At 40.3% G+C, this 19,361-nt stretch overlaps 3 protein-coding genes across 4 annotated transcripts; all 3 read right to left on the bottom strand.

Moving 5' to 3' along the window:
• Positions 1 to 891: 891 nt before the first annotated feature.
• On the bottom strand, positions 892 to 4,600 carry LOC308687695 (uncharacterized protein). Its single transcript, XM_081360406.1, has 5 exons — positions 4,481 to 4,600; positions 3,979 to 4,305; positions 2,944 to 3,135; positions 2,647 to 2,699; positions 892 to 2,568 (listed from the first exon to the last, which is right to left on the bottom strand). Exons 1-5 carry the CDS (start codon positions 4,518 to 4,520, stop codon positions 2,245 to 2,247), a joined length of 936 nt encoding a protein of 311 aa, XP_081216532.1. The 5' UTR covers positions 4,521 to 4,600; the 3' UTR covers positions 892 to 2,244.
• Positions 4,601 to 6,138: 1,538 nt separating this feature from the next.
• Positions 6,139 to 10,850, bottom strand: LOC308688458 (uncharacterized protein). Its single transcript, XM_081361494.1, has 6 exons — positions 10,335 to 10,850; positions 9,899 to 10,237; positions 9,014 to 9,145; positions 8,810 to 8,911; positions 6,627 to 6,679; positions 6,139 to 6,544 (listed from the first exon to the last, which is right to left on the bottom strand). Exons 1-6 carry the CDS (start codon positions 10,369 to 10,371, stop codon positions 6,275 to 6,277), a joined length of 933 nt encoding a protein of 310 aa, XP_081217620.1. The 5' UTR covers positions 10,372 to 10,850; the 3' UTR covers positions 6,139 to 6,274.
• Positions 10,851 to 16,134: 5,284 nt separating this feature from the next.
• On the bottom strand, positions 16,135 to 18,629 carry LOC308688457 (uncharacterized protein). 2 transcript variants are annotated; one of them, XM_081361492.1, is made up of 6 exons: positions 18,510 to 18,629; positions 18,014 to 18,334; positions 17,584 to 17,709; positions 17,336 to 17,482; positions 16,803 to 16,852; positions 16,135 to 16,724 (listed from the first exon to the last, which is right to left on the bottom strand). In XM_081361492.1, the coding sequence occupies exons 1-6, from the start codon at positions 18,547 to 18,549 to the stop codon at positions 16,335 to 16,337; spliced, it is 1,074 nt and encodes a 357-aa protein (XP_081217618.1). In that variant the 5' UTR covers positions 18,550 to 18,629; the 3' UTR covers positions 16,135 to 16,334. The 2 variants fall into 2 exon arrangements, with proteins under 2 accessions (XP_081217618.1, XP_081217619.1); XM_081361493.1 differs by having other exon boundaries at positions 16,220 to 16,724; positions 17,336 to 17,464; positions 18,510 to 18,620.
• Between the last annotated feature and the right edge of the window lie 732 nt (positions 18,630 to 19,361).

The raw sequence follows: 19,361 nt of genomic DNA, 5'->3' as shown, positions 1-19,361 counted from the left end.
TGAGCATTAGTGATGAACACCTGCTGTTAACAAGCAGATTCACTGAAGGAAAGAGGAACACAAGAACAGAAAATAGAGATTTTTACATTATACATTATTACACTTATTATTACCCAGTATGACTTTATTTCTGTCACACATTTACATAAGTTATTATTGAGATGTTTAATTGAAAATATTTTGTTTGAAGTTACCATTATAGAGATCCGTGTTTGCTTTAGTTGGGATGTTGACTCTTGACTTTTTAATATTAGTTTTTCTCTTGCTGCTTGAACTGTGTTTTAACAGGTCACACTTGTGCTCACACTCATGCAGTTTGTTGTATTGATTATGATGACAAAAAGTCATATAGCCTGTTTATTTATTAATCTCATTCAGAGTTTATTCCTCTATCAAAAGTGTTTCATTACCAGCACTATGAAACTACAGTAATGAGTTACTTTGACACATTGTTTTCACACATTATGCACAACCAAATAAACAAAGTTTTATTGTATTGCAGAAACACAGAGATATCAAATATCTGCACATGAATCTCAACAATGGTGGCTGATAGAAGTCTATAATGTATTATGTGAAAGCTAGGTCAAAGAGATGTGTCTTTAATCTAGCTTTGAACTGACAGAGTGTGTCTGCTTCCCGGACAATGGTAGGAAGACTGTTCCAGAGTTTTGGTGCTAAATAGGAAAAGGATCTACCGCCAGCAGTCGACTTTGATATTCTAGGTATTATCAACTGGCCGGAATTTTGAGATCGTAATAGATGTGAAGGACTATAATGCGTTAAGACCTCGCTCAAGTACTGCGGAGCTAAACCATTTAGTGCTTTTTGCTGAAAAAAAAATGCATTCTGGGTCAAGGGTCAAGAGAACAACTAAAGCAAACACTGATCTCCATCATGGTGATAACTTTATTTTCAATAAAACATCAACAACCAAATATATGTTAATTCTCAACAATAACTTTTGAACATGTATGAAATAAATGTTAAACTGGTTTGTAAAATGGTTTCACACTCTGTGGTGGAAGTCAGTAGTTCTCTTTTTTCTGTTCTTGTTTCTCTGTCCTCCAGTGATTCTGCTTATCAGGTGTTCATCAGTTTCTCAATTCACTCACTTCTTTTCATTCACTCTGTCAAGGGGACTATATTAGTGAACTAATGTAGGGAATAGTGAATGAGGGTATAGGGTGTGATTGGGAAAACAGCCTCTGAGTGTCGACTTTGATCGATGTTAATTCACAGTACATTCCTGTAGGCTACTTTCTCAAAAACGACAAATATGACCCAGAATGTAGAAAAAAATTTTCTACGGTATATTACTGTTTTAATGGAAAATGGTATGATACTGTCAGAATTTGGCCTTTTTTTACAGCAAGAGTTAAAGGTGTATATAAATGTAACAAATTACAAATTATTTACATCTTTCAGTTTAATGTCATTTATTAAATAAGTGAATTTGCATTAATAAAACTCACAATCTGTTGCGTTTTCTGACATTCAAATGAATGACGTGAATGAATGATGTTTGCGCAGAAAGAACTTAAGAGTTTTCTATTAAAACGGTGTTGTATTAGCGGCCCCTAAGTTAATTAATGATTGTTGCTACAGAAGTGAATCAATCAAAACTAACTTTAGCTTGACAATAACTTTATCCTAGAGCTGCTGTAAAGTCAAACAACATCTGTTACTGTAATATCCTATGATCACTGTAAAGCTGCTTTGGAACAATCTACATTGTTAAAAGTGTATAAGGTGACTTGACTTGACATATGAAACAAATCAGATCAAAACTGTCTGGAATCCACAAACAAATGAAAGTGAAAGTTATGAAGGAGAAACTGAAGTGCGAGTCTGAAGCGGCTCCCTCTAGTGTTCAGGTGATGTTCAGCACCACGGACAGCAGCTGATCTGCAGCAAATGACTGATTCATCACGACACACACATTCACTGTCTGTTCAGACGATCTTCTGTTCTCATCTGAATAACTGACTATGAAGAGCTGCGTATGACAATGAAACACATTATATAAATCAACAGATCATTAATGATCATTAAGTGCTTCATCTGGACAGACTTGAGCTGCTGAGTTTGCAAGAACATTACTTTCCAATGAGATTTGATGTTAAAATAATAACTTTGTTGCAAAAGAACAATTATCTTTAGTTATAGACAAATAAATATGTTTTTCTTAAGTATTTTGAGCAAATAACAATCTTAAAACGGTCAATCACTCCATAACATGTATTAAACAGTAGGATAAACTGTATTAGTATCAGAGGGGTTTATGGGTAGGCCTAATTTTGGAGTTGCATAAACTGTTATAACAGAATCAAAGGGGTTTGTGGGTAATTGTGGAGTAGCATAAACAGTGTTACAAGAATCAGAGGGGTTTGTGGGTAATTGTGAAGTTGCATAAACAGTGTTACAAGAATCAGAGGGGTTTGTGGGTAATTGTGGAGTAGCATAAACCGTTTTAGAAGAATCAGAGGGTATTATGGGTAACTGGGTGGTTGTGCAGTCAATGTGAAGTCTGGTGTCTTTAATCTCCTCATACAGCGGTTGAGGAACCTGAGAACAGAAAGACAAATTATTTACAGCTTTTGATGAAGGTCGTTCATTCAAACACACTCTTATGACTTTACACACCGCTTCACTGTTTTCTGTTCCAGGTTTGGATATTTTAGAGGCTGAATCAGGGGCTGTAAAACAAATATAGTACATTAAATATAGCCATAAATAAGAACAATAATAATTCACACTGATTCTAAATATATCAGACTTGCATTGACTAGTTGTGACCAGCAGGGGGAAGCAACATCTTTCTATTCACTCATTCCACAGACAACAATGTAATTGACTGGCGAACAACTATAAACATTATTCTGACAAATAAATGACTATGATAAACTTCTAAACTTCTGAAAACATTGTTGGCTGGTTTACCTCGAGTCTGATGCTTCTTGTAGAGAGTCACTATACATGACATGAATCCAATGATGAGCAGAAGCAGAATCACAGTCACGCTGATGATCAGAGACGAAGATGATGAAGATGATGATGGTTTAGATGATGATGATGATGATGGTGAAGATGATGATGATGAAGATGACAAAGGTGGTGGTGTTGTGTTTTGCTCTAAAAATATAGAAAAGCATTCTTTGTGACAAACAATATGTACATTCTCAAGCTCTAAAACGTACAAGCTTTTTAAAACTTAAAAACTGTTCGTCTTCCAAGCCACCTGTGATGTAGCTACCATGCCTCTTTCATTCATTTGTTAAATGCTCATGTTAAACAAGCTGTTTTTGAAATAAAGCTGTTTTTAATTTTCATTGATTACTGATTATTACTGTGTTCAAACATAGACCTATAATTCATTGTAATCGACCTAAATGTTTTTAGACAATTTTTCAATGAGGAGGAGTAAGCTTCTATATAATCATTGTATTTGACAATGTTAATGTGTTTGCTCTTGGTGTAATAGATCTGCTACACTGCTGCTACTGTTGAGCAAGCCCAGAGACTCTCTCCTGTCAATACACTCACAGACATGCTGCTACTGCACATGTAACATACATGAACTAACCCCAGGAGACAAGACATGAGAAAAGGCCAGAGTCCTCCGCCACACACACATCTTTTCCTAGTAGTTAAAGGCTGTTCAGTCAATGTCACAGTAGCTCAGCTTTACCCAGACGCTCTTCATTTGGAGAATAGAGCACAGTTGTGTAACAACTGAAAGAGACTATTGCTATACATTTGTCACCCTGAACTGATGCACAGGGTAATGGGAGAAATAGACAATGCAACCTACTGTACCTGAAATTTATAATTTATCAACTTTGCACCAGTGAAACTGTTACTTCCCAGTTTATATATATAAATATTATGGCCTTATTTTATTTGATGACCAATTTTCCTGTTCCCTTGTAGTTCATTTCTACTACAGGTACACTTCTAATAAACATAAGCACTTACCCAGTTTAACCAGCAACAAAATCTCTGAGTAGACATCAGTCAAAGGCACAGTCCTCCTCACAACACACCAGTATTGGCCTTCATCCTCTGTTCTCAGATCAGTGATGGTGACGGTGAAAACTCTGTCCGTCGTGTCGTCAGTCAGAGAGAATCTCTCGTCTTTAGCTGGAGATCCTGATTTAACCATGATGTTTTTATTTCCATAGTTACACTCCCCTTTACAAAAATACTTTGAATTTGATTCATATCCAGATTCATATGAGCATCTGATGTCAACTCTCTCTCCTCTGTATCCAGTAATTCTCTGTGGAGCTCCAACAACAACAGCTGAAAACACAAATATCATTATATAGAGCTGTTATGTGTGAGCAAGAGACATAAGCAGGCCAGAATAATAACTGACAAATATCATCCATATGAGTCTGATGATCATGTGATAACAGAGGAAAAACAAGAGAAGATGTCAAACTCTGTGTAAAAGAGCTGAGAGTCTCAAACTCACCTGTACAGATGCTGGAAAAGAGCAGCAGGACGTCCAACATGATGAAATTTGACAAGCGTTTCGCTGAAATAAAAGACCAAACTCTGTGTGACAAACGTTACTGTCGTTCTCTTCCGTACTGAGTGATCAATGTGCGTCAGCAACTAGTATGAACATTTCCTTCCCCTTCTGTATCTCTAACCACATCAGCTCTACAGGACATCATAAAAGAGCTCATTTACTCTGACAAACAGCACATGCTTTGCTTATATACTGATCTAAACAACACAATACTTAGGTTCATTATATGAATGTCATATTTGTTTTAATCAAAATCAAAATTAAGATAAGGTTATTATTTGTATATTTGTAGGTTTTGTAACTGGTTTCATTTTTTTTTTATCCTAATTCTTCCCATTAAGCAAAAGTATGTCCAAAAGACATCTTTTCAATGTATTTGACACAAAAGCATACGTTGAAAAGAGTTCTGCACTTCCAATACAAGGCTAAAAACTAGTTCAAATGTGGTCATTGTGGACATATTTTTATATTTAGACAATTTATATTATATTAAATTACAATTTATTCAAACAAACACTCTCAGGATTCATTCATTTTAAACTTTTATTTATTTCAGTGTATTTTCATTCATGGCAATTTCCATTTGTAAAAGCAGCTCTTCAGAAAGTGTGTGTTTGTCAAAAAAAAAAAAAAAATCCACTCACACATTAAGACAACTTAGCATCTGTAATTCACACATCTTTGGATCATTAGAGAAACAAGATCTGAAGGAAAGACTTTCTTGCTTTGAGGATACAGTGTTTCCCACTGAGCCACTTGTGTTCCTCTTAATCTCATTAATATTTACAGAATATTCCTGTCGGACGTCTACAGAAGTTCTTATTGAGAATTACCAGGGGTTTAAATTATGATATTTGTGTTTCATTTGCATTCACCATGTTTAGCGTCATTTGATAATCGTCTTTGTCGAACCCTCTATTCGCCTATTGTATATGTGGAGTCATTTGAAACAATAGATGAATAACAGAGCATTACTCTAACTCGCTTGCTGCTGAAATCAGCCCGAAGACACACCTGTAAAAAAAAAAAAAAAAAAAAAAAATCAAACTTAATAAAGAAATAATAAAGGTGTATTTGCTGTTGAAAATATTAGCTAACTTCATTAAACATTACACACAAAATTACTAAGAATTGCTAAGAATTTACTTAATTTCATTTTTAATTTCAATTAATAAATAAGTGAATTCACATTAATAAACTCACAATCTGTTGAGTTTTCCGACCTAGTTTTGCTTGAATGACATATGAAACAAATCAGATCAAAACTGTATGGAAACCACAAACAAATGAAAGTGAAAGTTATGAAGGAGAAACTGAAGTGCGAGTCTGAAGCGGCTCCCTCTAGTGTTCAGGTGATGTTCAGCACCACGGACAGCAGCTGATCTGCAGCAAATGACTGATTCATCACGACACACACATTCACTGTCTGTTCAGACGATCTTCTGTTCTCATCTGAATAACTGACTATGAAGAGCAGCGTATGACAATGAAACACATTATATAAATCAACAGATCATTAATGATCATTAAGTGCTTCATCTGGACAGACTTGAGCTGCTAAGTTTGCAAGAACAAGAACATTACTTTCCAATGAGATTTGATGTTAAAATAACTTTATTGTTGCAATAGAACAATTATATTTAGTTATAGACAAATAAATATATATGTTTTAAAAATAAAGAAGAATGATGATGATGATGATGATGATGAAACAACAACTGAACGTCTGCACTATTAAACAGTAGCATAAACTGTATTAGTATCAGAGGGGTTTATGGGTAGGCCTAATTGTGGAGTAGCATAAACTGTTTTAAAAGAATCAAAGGGGTTTGTGGGTAATTGTGGAGTTTCATAAACAGTGTTACAAGAACCAGAGGGGTTTGTGGGTAATTGTGGAGTTGCATAAATAGTGTTACAAGAATCAGAGGGGTTTGTGGGTAACTGGGCACTTTTGCAGTCAATGTGAAGTCTGGTGTCTTGATTCTCATACAGCAGTTGATGAACCTGAGAATGAGAAATTATTTACAGCTTTTGATGAAGGTCATTCATTCAAACACACTCTTATCAACAATTTGACTTTACACACCGCTTCACTGTTTTCTGTTCCAGGTTCAGATATTTTCGAGGCTGAATCAGGGTCTGTAAAACAAATATAGTAATAATGATAATAATAATTCACATTTAGTAATATGTAATAATATTTCACAATGACACGCAAGGTATCAGACTTGTACAGGTTTCACAATGCATTGACTAGTTGTGACCAGCAGGGGGAAACAACATCTTTCCATCCACTCATTCCACAGACAACAATGTTATTCACTCTCAAATGGGTAACAAATAATATGCAAAGCAAACTATCCAACGACTAAGAAGAACATGGTTATGTTTAGATCTGTATAGTTTCATTGTTATTTGGTTTCATTTTCCCTGTGTTCCCAGTCTCCCTCTCCCTCCTTCTCTGCCAATACTAGCAACTTCCTCGGCCTTACTCCACTCTGCTGCACAGATCTGCCTCAGGTCTTGCTGTCTCATCCGGCTGCCGAGTCTATTACTCCACCTCAGTCTGTCGACCAGTCGGCTCCAGCTTGACTCTTCCGTCCCTCGGCTCCACCTGGTGCCGTAGTCAGTATGGCTCCACCGGGCTGCCTTGTCCCTCTGGCTCTGCCTAACTCAGTTTTCGCTTTTTCTGCACCACAGGCATCCGTGGCTTCAGCTGCACTTCGTCCCACCACCCCTTCGGCTCCATCGATCTCCGCCTTCGCTCTGGCTCCACCTTGGTCCTCGTTTCCACCAGCTGGGCCTCCGTCTTCCAGCATCCTGGCTCCACCTCGGCTGCTCGTCACCACGGCTCCACTTTGGCTCCGGGACCTACGGTGTCACATTATCTGTGTGTCTCCTCAGCTCCACCTGGGTCTCCTGGCTCGACCACTGGTGATCAAACATCTGACTCCACCTTGGCTCCCCCCACCATCGCTTTCACCATGTACCTTCGTCCTGGATGTGCTCGGGGTCTTCAGCTGTCTTATCGATCCCAATCTCCTGCCTGGCTTCTCCCTCCTTTGCCTCCTTTTGTTTTCCCTGTTCTCATTTTGACCGAGTTCCCAATCATTGTTAATTTCCATAGTTTACTCATTATTTCCACACCTGTTCTTACCTCTGTTAATTCTTCCCTGTGTATTTAAAACCTGATTTCTGCCAGTTAATTTTCTCCTTGCATCTTCATTGTTGTGCATGCTAGAAGCCACGAATTTAAGTTTTTCTAAAATCTCCATTAAGTTCCAAAAATATATTTCTGAATGTTCTCTGAACTTTCAAAGCATCCGTTTTTTTTTTTGTTTTTGTTTTTTTTTACACGAAAATGATCTAACTCAACTCATCTGTAACTGAGTTACAGATCATTTTCTGTCGCGTTTCAGAATGAACTTCACATTGCGAGAGACGGCAGAACGCGCATCATGTTTATTTTCTTTATTTTACGAAAAACACAATATTTTGTTTTTATTATGAGTGTACACAACAGAAAATGATCTGTAACTCAGCGAATGTTTGTCACACGTACTTGAGATGTATGTCTTTACAAAGCTTGAAGTCTCCATTTTTAAATGTAAAATATATCAAAAACAAATATTCTCTGTTTAAGTAATCCATATTAAAGCAACAAAAACGCACCCTCATTAACTCTAATGTGACCACACCCACGTGCGCGAGATTGACATGCAAATAGTCCACGTGAAGGAATGCAGGCCTGTAAACGCCCATATCACCTTAAAAACAAAGAATCAGAGACTTCAGTAACGTACTCCTCTGCTTTTCATCGAGTTTGGAAGACTGTTTGTGCTGTGCTGTGCACCTTGGATTTACCTCAGAAGAATTAGAAGAACGTGATTTGAAGATGAGAACGATTTTTAAGGTAAGACATTTCCACCTATAATTGTAACCATGTTATTGTAAGCATGTTATTGTTGTATAAACTTTACATGGTACATTTGGATTATGTTGTGTTGTAAATAAATCCAAACAATCAAAAAGCCATTATTTTTTAAATCTCCTCATTCTTTGTGCAAGGTTGCTCAGAATGATAGGGCCTGATAGCACCTATTGAATTTTATTCAATAGGTGCTATCTTTTGAATGTTCTCTAAACAAATATTAAAGACCAGATGAACAAACTTTCTTATGTTACTGGAAGAATGTTTGTTCATAACATTGAGAGAACCTTACCAGAATGTTAGCTAAAGTTCTGAGAACATTTTGTTAGCTGGTTTACCTCGAGTCTGATGCTTCTTGTAGAGAGTCACTATACATGACATGAATCCAATGATGAGCAGAAGCAGAATCAGAAACAGAGTCAAACCGATAAGAGACGAACCTGAGAAAACAGGAGATATAAAACACAACAAGAATCTGATTCTCTCTTAATGTCTGCAGGCAAATGTATAAAAAAATAATTAATCATTAATCACCAGAATACCATTTGAGATAGATGGAGAAGCTGATGTGAAACCAGATGTTGATGGCGGGGAATTATGTAAAATAGGTGATGATGATGATGATGATGATGATGATGATGATGATGACAGAGGTGGTGGAAATGTGTTTTGCTCTTAAAGACAAAGACATTAGCTGTGACAATGATGTACACACTTTCAAACGTTAAACACCATAAAGTTTCCTTTTAGTAAATGGTAAATCCTGTTAATTTTATATTTATTATTATATTTTATTTATTATTTATTATATACTTTATATATTTATTATTTTTATAAACTTAGATTTTTTTGAGAACTCGTGAAAATTAATAGCCTTTTATTATGATCACACTACACCTTCAACTATAAATATCACAAAATACAACTTGGGATTACCGGTATGTAAAAATTTATAAATATGTGTAATAAATGTCTCTAGTAGAACATACACTCCAAATGTGCTTATCACACGATTTTTTAGCTCGGTTCTTGTCTACTTCAAGGGAACATTTAGCAATATATGTGCACATCATGACGTCTTATTGTACCTTCAGTTGTTTTGAACTTCCTGTTGACTAATAAAGTCTATCTTAGTGCCGACATTTGCCCTGTAACATGCATTTGTGCTAAAAACACTGCAAACTAAATTTTCTATTTTTCAATACAAATATCTAAACAATCTTGAATCAAGATACATTTATTTAATATTCAAAATGACATAATTTCTGCAAATTATATACAAATTTAAGTGAGTTTATGTTCTAAACAATAGAATATATCTGCCAATGTGACTTCAATTATAAGAAAAACTATTTTTGCTAATTAAATTGCCAAAAAAATAACAGCATTTGTGATGTTCAAGTTCAAAGTACATCTGGGTTACTCACTTGTTATAATGTTCAGCTTCACTTCAGTGTAGAAATCTATTTCTTTAGGAATATCAACTCCACACTGGTACGTCCCAGAATCCTCTTCACTCAGATCTCTGATGGTCACAGTGAAGACTGATGAACTTGTGTCGTCATACAGAGAGAATCTTCCAGACTGAACCCATTTATCTTTCTCTTCAGCCCTGATGAGGTCAGAGCACCATCCAATCTGCAGTGTATCTGGCTTCTGACCTCTACAAAAATACTTTGTTTTTTGAGTATATTTTTTCTCATATTTGCATTTGATCGTGACTCCGGCCCTTGAACATCCTGTCACGCTCATGTAGGTCATGACACCTACAACAAACCAGCACATTTTAATACATCACTACAATATGTTGATTATGAGGCTTAAATATTCAAACTGCTTGCAAACATTTTATCAGATTCTTACCAGGAATCATCAGCAGAGTGAAAGTGAAGATCTTCATTCTTCTCTTTTGAACCTTTTGTATCAGTAGGTTCAGTTCTTCTGAAGCTCTCTGTGTGTTTCAGGGTTTCCTGGCACTGTTTTCGTCATGAATGTGAAATGCTGACTTCCTCTTCCTTTGTCTTCTGCTGCTGAATGTGTCACAGGTACAACTGAAACGGAGAGAGAGAGAGAAAGAGAGATGCGTAAAAATGCATCACCAACATAAGAACAAACCCTTGATTTCCACATTCTCAATTCATGGATAAATTTAGTTCTGAAGAACCTACAGAAAGCACACTCACATTTTACAGCATGTTTGATCACACTGTTTATGTTTAAGTCAATGATTAGAGTTGAATTAAATATGCTACATTTATTCATTTAGCAGACATTTAGACATGTAAAAATACCAGCAAATTATCAGAAGCCAATAACAGCTAAAGCAGAAGTAAAACTGTGGAACAGAAGTAAAAAATATATATATATATATATACATATACATATATATATATATATATGTCACAGGTCGGGGTGGGCCAAGCCAGACTGCACCCACCCCTGGAAACCGGGTACCACCTCGAGGAACGTGTCAAGGACCAGACAGACAAGGGAATAAAGGAATAACAGTTTTCTTTATTAAGGTAAGAGCAGTAATTTGAAGAATCCTAATTAAAATCTTCTTTCTTGTCACCAAAGGGAATTCGATGGCCCCCTGGACCGTGGAGGGGAGAACGATCGTGGCGGCCCTGCAGCTCGTTGGAGAGGGATCAGAGGGAAACTCACACCGTCTAGGTAGGTCACTGGGTAAGTACTCTTTACAGGACTCAAGAGGAAGTCGTGGTTATACGGATCCCATTTGGACTGGAACCAGGTAAGTACTCATGGACAGGAGGGGAACAAGTCCCAGATGCTGCCCCAGAGGTAAGTACCCAGGGAGCGGTTGCCTCAGACTCGGACGAAGCACAGGGACACAGGTGGCGAGCGGACCGGGCCAGGAGGGGAAACAGGTAAGTATATCCCGGTAGGTGTCCTTTATGCCAGACCAGTTAGAACGGGGGCCTTTAGCCGGGACGTGAGGGAACCTTGGACAACAGGAAGACACTTCAATCGAGGCACGTGCCGCAGCTATTCCTTTTCCTTCTCAACATGGGCAGCGGCTTGCAACGTAGGCATGGAGGGCCACCAGGCAGAAGAACACTTTGAGCGAGGCGCTCCCTTCAGCTGTGTACTGCAACAATACAACAGGGTTCAACGGTTCAGCGGTATACAAGCGCTCGACAGTGATACCTTCTCTCTTTCTGAACAGGGCGGAGGCCTTCAATGGGGCATGTGGAGACCACCAGGCGGGGAGGACACTTTGAGCGAGACACTCCACTTCGGCTGTGCGCTGTAACCAGGTAGCAGGGTTTAACTATTCAACAGCATATAAAACATTCAGTTGAAATACCTTCTCTCTTTCTGAACAGGGCGGAGGCCTTCAATGGGGCATGTGGAGACCACCAGGCGGGGAGGACACTTTGAGCGAGACACTCCACTTCGGCTGTGCGCTATAACCAGGTAGCAGGGTTTAACTATTCAACAGCATATGAAACATTCAGTTGAAATACCTTCTCTCTTTCTGAACAGGGCGGAAGCTTTCGATGGGGCGTGTGAAGACCGCCAGACGGGGAAGACACTCCACTTCAGCTGTACACTGTAACAGTGCAACAGGATTTAACCATTCAACAGTAGATGAAACATTCAGCTGCAATACCTTCTCTCGTTCTGAACAGGGCAGCGGCTTTCAATAGGAGCGTGTGGAGACCACAAGGCAGGAAGGATGCTTTAAGCGAGTCACTCCACTTCAGCTGTACACTGTAACAATGCAACATGATTTAACCATTCAACAGTAGATGAAACATTCAGCTGCAATACCTTCTCTCATTCTGAACAGGGCAGCGACTTTCGATAGGAGCGTGTGGAGACCACCAGACGGGGAAGATGCTTTAAGCGAGACACTCCACTTCAGCTGTACACTGTAACAATGTAGCAGGGTTTAACAGTTCAACAGCATATAAAACATTCAGCATTAATAGAACCGGGCTGTCTCAAAATGGTAAGTTGGGCGCTTGATGTATCCAAACCTTCCTTGGAGACAGCAGGTGAAAGACTGTAAGGAGAGAGTGCACAGCAGGCGAGGCGCTCCCTTCAGCTGTGTACTGCAACAATACAACAGGGTTCAATGGTTCAGCGGTATACAAGCGCTCGACAGTGATACCTTCTCTCTTTCTGAACAGGGCGGAGGCCTTCAATGGGGCATGTGGAGACCACCAGGCGGGGAGGACACTTTGAGCGAGACACTCCACTTCGGCTGTGCGCTGTAACCAGGTAGCAGGGTTTAACTATTCAACAGCATATAAAACATTCAGTTGAAATACCTTCTCTCTTTCTGAACAGGGCGGAGGCCTTCAATGGGGCATGTGGAGACCACCAGGCGGGGAGGACACTTTGAGCGAGACACTCCACTTCGGCTGTGCGCTATAACCAGGTAGCAGGGTTTAACTATTCAACAGCATATGAAACATTCAGTTGAAATACCTTCTCTCTTTCTGAACAGGGCGGAAGCTTTCGATGGGGCGTGTGAAGACCGCCAGACGGGGAAGACACTCCACTTCAGCTGTACACTGTAACAGTGCAACAGGATTTAACCATTCAACAGTAGATGAAACATTCAGCTGCAATACCTTCTCTCGTTCTGAACAGGGCAGCGGCTTTCAATAGGAGCGTGTGGAGACCACAAGGCAGGAAGGATGCTTTAAGCGAGTCACTCCACTTCAGCTGTACACTGTAACAATGCAACATGATTTAACCATTCAACAGTAGATGAAACATTCAGCTGCAATACCTTCTCTCATTCTGAACAGGGCAGCGACTTTCGATAGGAGCGTGTGGAGATCACCAGGCGGGGAGGATGCTTTAAGCGAGACACTCCACTTCAGCTGTACACTGTAACAATGTAGCAGGGTTTAACAGTTCAACAGCATATAAAACATTCAGCATTAATAGAACCGGGCTGTCTCAAAATGGTAAGTTGGGCGCTTGATGTATCCAAACCTTCCTTGGAGACAGCAGGTGAAAGACTGTAAGGAGAGAGTGCACAGCAGACTACTATTACTTCTCCACACGATGAACTTCACTCCAAAACACAAAACGTGTGAATCGTCACTTCAGGCACTGCATTCCACTCGCACACCGTGCATTCGGGCCAGCACTCACCCACCGGTCTTTCTCCTACCAGATCAACTCTCGTCTCTCGCAAGGGCTCAACTTCTCTCCGGAGACAGCAGAAGACGGGTGCAGCAATCGTCACATTCAGCGAGGAGCGGACAAAAGTTGGAGACAGATCAACAATTCACTCAGTGTACTAGTTCACTCGTGCCACACACTTTCCAAACTCTCAACACCACTTCAGTGTTAGTGCATATAAACAACGAATCCGATACTCATCACTTTGCGTCTTCCCCACTGCTGACGATATTCCTTGGGTTTTCGTTGATAAATTCTTCACTCTCTTCTTTCCACTTCTCAGCTTCAATCTTCGCCCGCTTCACAGCCCAGCCTCAAATACAAAACAACCCGCCGACAAACACAGTATCTCACGGGAGGAGAACCACACGACAGTCTGCTTCCTCTCTATTTTTAAAGCCCCATCTGAAACGTGTCCCTCTCACAACGCTCTCTGTAATTACTCCACACCTGCTGTCAATCGGGCAATTGGCCTTGCTGCCATGGCAAAAGATTCACAGTGCAATAGAGACGGGTGTCCACTGGAGGTCTCCACAACAACACGGCATTCACAAGGACTTTAGTCTTTTCTCTAATTTTTGTCACACCGTGACATATATATATATATATATATACAGTATATATATTAGCTCCTCCCTCCATCCTGACAATGGGTGATACCAACACAGCAACTTAAATAGCAAGGCAAACAAGTTTAATGACACACAGCTCAACTAAAAAGTAATAATTTCTGTTAACATGACAAATATAGACTGGTGGGAAAACTGAACAAAGGAAGACAGGAAACTGGTGAAAACTAACTAAAAGTTCATGATAATGAAACTAAGTGTCTGTTACATAACGCCCCTCCCCAAAAGGCGCGACCTCGTGCCATAACCAAAACAGAAACAAACAGGAGATGAGGGCAGGTGGGTGGTGATTTTGGAGGAGGACGAGGTGGTGACGGGAGGATTGGCCAGATGTTGCAGACCCAGAGTGCAGTTTGGATGACAGACCACAACGGAGTCAATGGAGGGAGGAGCCAAGGTGTTGACATGGCTGACGACATCTGCGGGACGGCCAAAGGAGACGGAGTTGATGTTAGGGGATCCCATGGCGTAGACAGAGAGCTGATGGACCTGAGTGACACCGCTGGCTCTGGAGACCAAGGCAAGTATGTTAGACGTGTAACTGGAGTATCCGAGGACTGAGGTGGAGCCAGTGTGACAGAGGACTCAGGTGGAGCGGAGGGAGGGTGAAGCCCGCTAGAGCCAAAGGGGTTGAGAGCCGGAGCGTGGCGATTGGCTCATATGTCCGCAGCGCAGGCATGGTGAGGGCTTACCGAGGTGAAGCCAGAGGGACGAGGGAGCCTGGTGAAGCCGCAAGGCCAGAGATCTCAGGTGGAGCCAAAGGGTGGGAGGAGCCAAGCCACTGGAGGCGGAGCCGGGAGATCATCACGCTTAGGCGAGGTTGGTGAGTGCATGGCCTTATGCTTGACAACACCGCAAGGCGTCAAGGGGGAAGGCGAATGACTGCAGGAAACCAATAGAGGCAGGGCTGAGGGACTGGCTGAGATCTGCAGTGGAGGTGTGAGGGAGGCTGGGTGGAATCAAAGACGATAATACACTGTCTATACAGGATGACAATAATGCCATTATGCTGGGCTGAACCAGCGGCGATGAAGGCACAATACAGACAATTCAGGGTGGGAAAAGGTGGGAAGCAGTACCTCAGAGTTCCAGTCTATTAAACAGTTCTCAGTCTCAAGATCCACCAAGACTCCCACTGGTACGATGATTGCCGGCTCACACCCCTGGCCAGACTCCCTTTGGGGCATCGGCTCCGGGGTGATGTTTGGCACTGTCATCACAGGCGGCTCACTCGCAGCGGTTGGATGCTCTCCGTCTACGGGTGGCTCAGGCATCGTCTCCATGGTGCTGGGTGATGGTGGGCTGATCTCTGGGTCTAGCTGTGAGATATCTTCGAGGTGTGGCTGGACGAGGCTGATGTCATCCTCTGCTTCACCCACTGTGAATAGGCATCCCTCTGTCCACAGGGCGAAAGTGATGTAACTTTCTAGGGTCCATCAGGGAACGCCGCAGGGCATGACGAAGCAGGGATCTTCATCCAGTCCACACCGAAATCCCTCCATTAAGCAGACGTCTTTGCAGGTGGCTCGATGGCAGGTGTTGAAAAACTCATCCACGTACTCCTTAATAGATCTGCTGTTCTGGAACATTAAAACAATCCCTCTTTTCAAAGTTGTTTGTTTCCCCTTCATGGGGAAAAATCAATGGAAGCGATCTCCATTTTCTTGTTTGGTTTGGTCATCTGTCATCTGTAAATGCAACTGTTTAATTGAGCAAAATGTATTGAGCTGTATCCCTGTAAACCCATTTGATCAGACGAGCCAATGCCTGCATTTCAAATAAAAAACAAATAATACACAAATAACACCCGTAATGAGTATAATATGACAACCAATTGCAAAAAACTGCAAACTTTCTCTGAACTTAACTCAACTTTAGCTCCAGTGACTGACATTCGGCATCTGTTCCACAAAATTAAGCAGACGAGGGCATGATTCCTCATTTAAACCCAGATCTAGTTAAAGTTTCTTCTTAAAATATGGGATTGTTTTTGTCCTGTCTCTGTTGCATTTTGGGTTAAACTTCCACTTCACAAAGCTGCTTTGAGACACAGTCAGTAAAAATGTCACTAAGGTCTCTTTGTTGTTGAGAAGATCACTGGATCATCTGGATTATCTGTAGTGGAGTAGATCACTGGATCACCTGGATTATCTGCAGTGGAGTAGATCATTGGATCATCTGGATTATCTGCAGTCGAGTAGATCACTGGATCACCTGGATTATCTGCAGTGGAGTAGATCACTGGATCACCTGGATTATCTGCAGTCGAGTAGATCATTGGATCATCTGGATTATCTGCAGTGGAGTAGATCACTGGATCACCTGGATTATCTGCAGTGGAGTAGTTCATTGAATCATCTGGACTTTCTGCTGTAGTGTAGATAGTGGTGGTGGTGTCTTTGTTCTTGCACTGGAACTCGCTGATTTCCTGATAATTATGTTCATTCCAGTCAATGTCCTGAAAAAGAACTCATGATATAAGATCATCATCACCATCTTCATCATCATCATCGTCTTCATCACCATAAACACTCACCTCTGCAGTGATTTCTGCTCTTGTATTCAAAGGCAAAAGCCCGATGGCGACTGTCAAAACAAGAGGAGAAATAAAGTTACATTCAAACAGCAAACATTAGAAAGAGATGTGTGTGTACCTGCGTCTTTAGATAAACTCAATGACTGACTGTCAACATCTTTTCCACAAGGTCAACCAGATGAAGACATGATTCCTTAAAAAACTCCGGCATAGTTTTCACTGCTCACATAGTATTTATAATTAGCTATATGTGACCCCTCCACCCGGGCCCCACTCGCCCCGCTCTGTGCGGGCCTCGAACCCTAGTCTCCAGCGTGAGAGTCAGGCGCTGTAAAGACTGCAGCTTCTAGCGTCTGCCGCTAGAGCACGTATTGAGATCAGAGGAGTGAGGTTTACTCGCACAGCGACTACTAGCTGGCCTCCGTTACATATATATGAAAGCAATAGATGTCTATGGGAAATCTCCATGTAGAGAGCAGATGTAAGTAAATGTGTTTGTTTAGTTTCCAGAGAAAGGTGCATCTAAATCTGACCGTGCTGGGAAAGTCCTGATTGTGTAACTCTTGGTGATTTCTTGCTTCTCTTTCTACACAACACCATCAGCGCCATGAGGAAGATGATCATGATGAAGACTAACCCAACACAGATATAGATGACAGACCCTGAATCAGAGCCGTGACCTGTAACACACATTTAATGTACTTTAAACTGATATATAGAGGCATCACACTCAAATCCCCAAGAAATAAGAGTCTTAAAGAGTGGCAGCAGATGAACTGACCTGATGAGTTGGTATGATCTGTGTGATTCATGCTGGTGGATTGTAGATTCAGATCTGTTGTACTGAAATATGATGATGTTGTTTTTGTAAAAGAGCTGATAGTTGAAACCTCAGTGGTCTTATTATCTGATGGATGACAGGAAAGATCAACTTAAAGTCAATGTTTCTAAAACACTGACACTTAATCCAACTTAAAATAAATAAACAATAATTTGTTGTATTGTCTTCTGTAGAGCTGCTTTATAAGTGATTTTATAATGTATTAACTTTGCAACAATGAAACTGTTATTTCCCTGTTTATTACTGTGAAGCTGCTTTGAAACAATATTTATTTCTGCCTTATTTATTTTATTTGATGGCAAATTTTCCTGTACCTTTGTAGTTCATTTCTACTACAGGTACACTTCTAATAAATACTATAAGCACTTACCCAGTTTAACCAGCAACATAATCTCTGAATAGTCATCAGGTCCAGTCCTCTCCACAACACACCAGTTTTGGCCTTCATCTGCTGTTCTCAGATCAGTGATGGTGACGGTGAAAACTCTGGCCGTCGTGTTGTCAGTCAGAGAGAATCTCTCGTCTTTAGCTGGAGATCCTGATTTAACCATGATGTTTTTAAATCCATAGTTACACTCCCCTTTACAAAAATACTTTGAATATGATTCATATCCAGATTCATATGAGCATCTGATCTCAACTCTCTCTCCTCTGTATCCAGTAATTGTCTGTGGAGCTCCAACAACAATAGCTGAAAACACAAATATCATTATATAGAGCTGTTATGTGTGAGCAAGAGACATAAGCAGGCCAGAATAATAACTGACAAATATCATCCATATGAGTCTGATGATCATGTGATAACAGAGGAAAAACAAGAGAAGATGTCAAACTCTGTGTAAAAGAGCTGAGAGTCTCAAACTCACCTGTACAGATGCTGGAAAAGAGCAGCAGGACGTCCAACATGATGAAATTTGACAAGCGTTTCGCTGAAATAAAAGACCAAATTCTGTGTGACAAACGTTACTGTCGTTCTCTTCCGTACTGAGAGAACAATGTGCGTCAGCAACTAATATTAACATTTCCTTCCTCTTCTGTGTCTCTAACCACATCCAGCTCTACAGAATTTTAAAAGAGCACGTGACCCTGGACCACAAAACCAGTCACAAGGGTAAATCTTTTTCATCATTCAAGCTGATATACACAAATATACCCGTGCGACTTATGACGGTTTTGTGGTCCAGGGTCACACTTACTCCGATAAATTTAACATGGTTTGCTTATATAGTCATCTAAACAGCACATCTAGGTTTTGTGTCTCAGTTTCTTTTGAGTTTTAATCTTGATTCTTACCTTCACTAGTTCATTTTAAATGGACCTGTGGTGGACAAGTGTTGTTTTTTTTAGAGTACAGATATTCCCTGTAATCTTTAAATCTTAATGTAATGAGCAAACTGCTGTTCAAAATGGTTTCATATAAAATATAACAGCACTGGACAGGTTGAGTATTTCCATGAATATAAGGCTGGAGAGTTTGAGACTAGCCTGTATATGAGTCGTTTCATGAGTTCACTGTCTGTTTGCAGCTGATTTCAGTCAAACAGAGTCATTTCAGATGGAGATTTGAAACATATTAATAGTGACAGGAGCATGTCGAAGCTGTGTAGTATTTTACATCACCTGTAGATGGCGCTATGTAGCGCAGCTCTCCAGTAGCTGACAAATATGAGTTTCTCCACAGAATTGGACTGCTTTAAACTTGGGTTTTTTTCCCCTTG

Source organism: Scardinius erythrophthalmus (genome assembly GCF_964197995.2).
Source record: "Scardinius erythrophthalmus genome assembly, chromosome: 3".
In the NCBI taxonomy this organism is placed as follows: Eukaryota; Metazoa; Chordata; class Actinopteri; order Cypriniformes; family Leuciscidae; genus Scardinius; species Scardinius erythrophthalmus.
The sequence above is the reverse complement of the archived record's forward strand: the minus strand, read 5'-3'. Positions and strand labels throughout refer to the sequence as shown.

Bases quoted from the DNA above. Each gene is read 5' to 3' on its own strand.
- LOC308687695 (XM_081360406.1), bottom strand. From the start codon at position 4,520: ATGTTGGACGTCCTGCTGCTCTTTTCCAGCATCTGTACAG. The intron at 4,306-4,480 runs GTGAGTTTGAGA...TTGTGTTTTCAG, and splicing joins CTTTTCCAGCATCTGTACAG to CTGTTGTTGTTGGAGCTCCA. The intron at 2,569-2,646 runs GTGTGTAAAGTC...TTCTGTTCTCAG, and splicing joins GAACAGAAAACAGTGAAGCG to GTTCCTCAACCGCTGTATGA.
- LOC308688458 (XM_081361494.1), bottom strand. From the start codon at position 10,371: ATGAAGATCTTCACTTTCACTCTGCTGATGATTCCTG. The intron at 8,912-9,013 runs GTATTCTGGTGA...CTGTTTTCTCAG, and splicing joins TTCTCCATCTATCTCAAATG to GTTCGTCTCTTATCGGTTTG. The intron at 6,545-6,626 runs GTGTGTAAAGTC...TCTCATTCTCAG, and splicing joins GAACAGAAAACAGTGAAGCG to GTTCATCAACTGCTGTATGA.
- LOC308688457 (XM_081361492.1), bottom strand. From the start codon at position 18,549: ATGTTGGACGTCCTGCTGCTCTTTTCCAGCATCTGTACAG. The intron at 17,710-18,013 runs GTAAGTGCTTAT...GTCATCCATCAG, and splicing joins TATGTTGCTGGTTAAACTGG to ATAATAAGACCACTGAGGTT. The intron at 17,483-17,583 runs GTCAGTTCATCT...TGTGTGTTACAG, and splicing joins AGATCATACCAACTCATCAG to GTCACGGCTCTGATTCAGGG.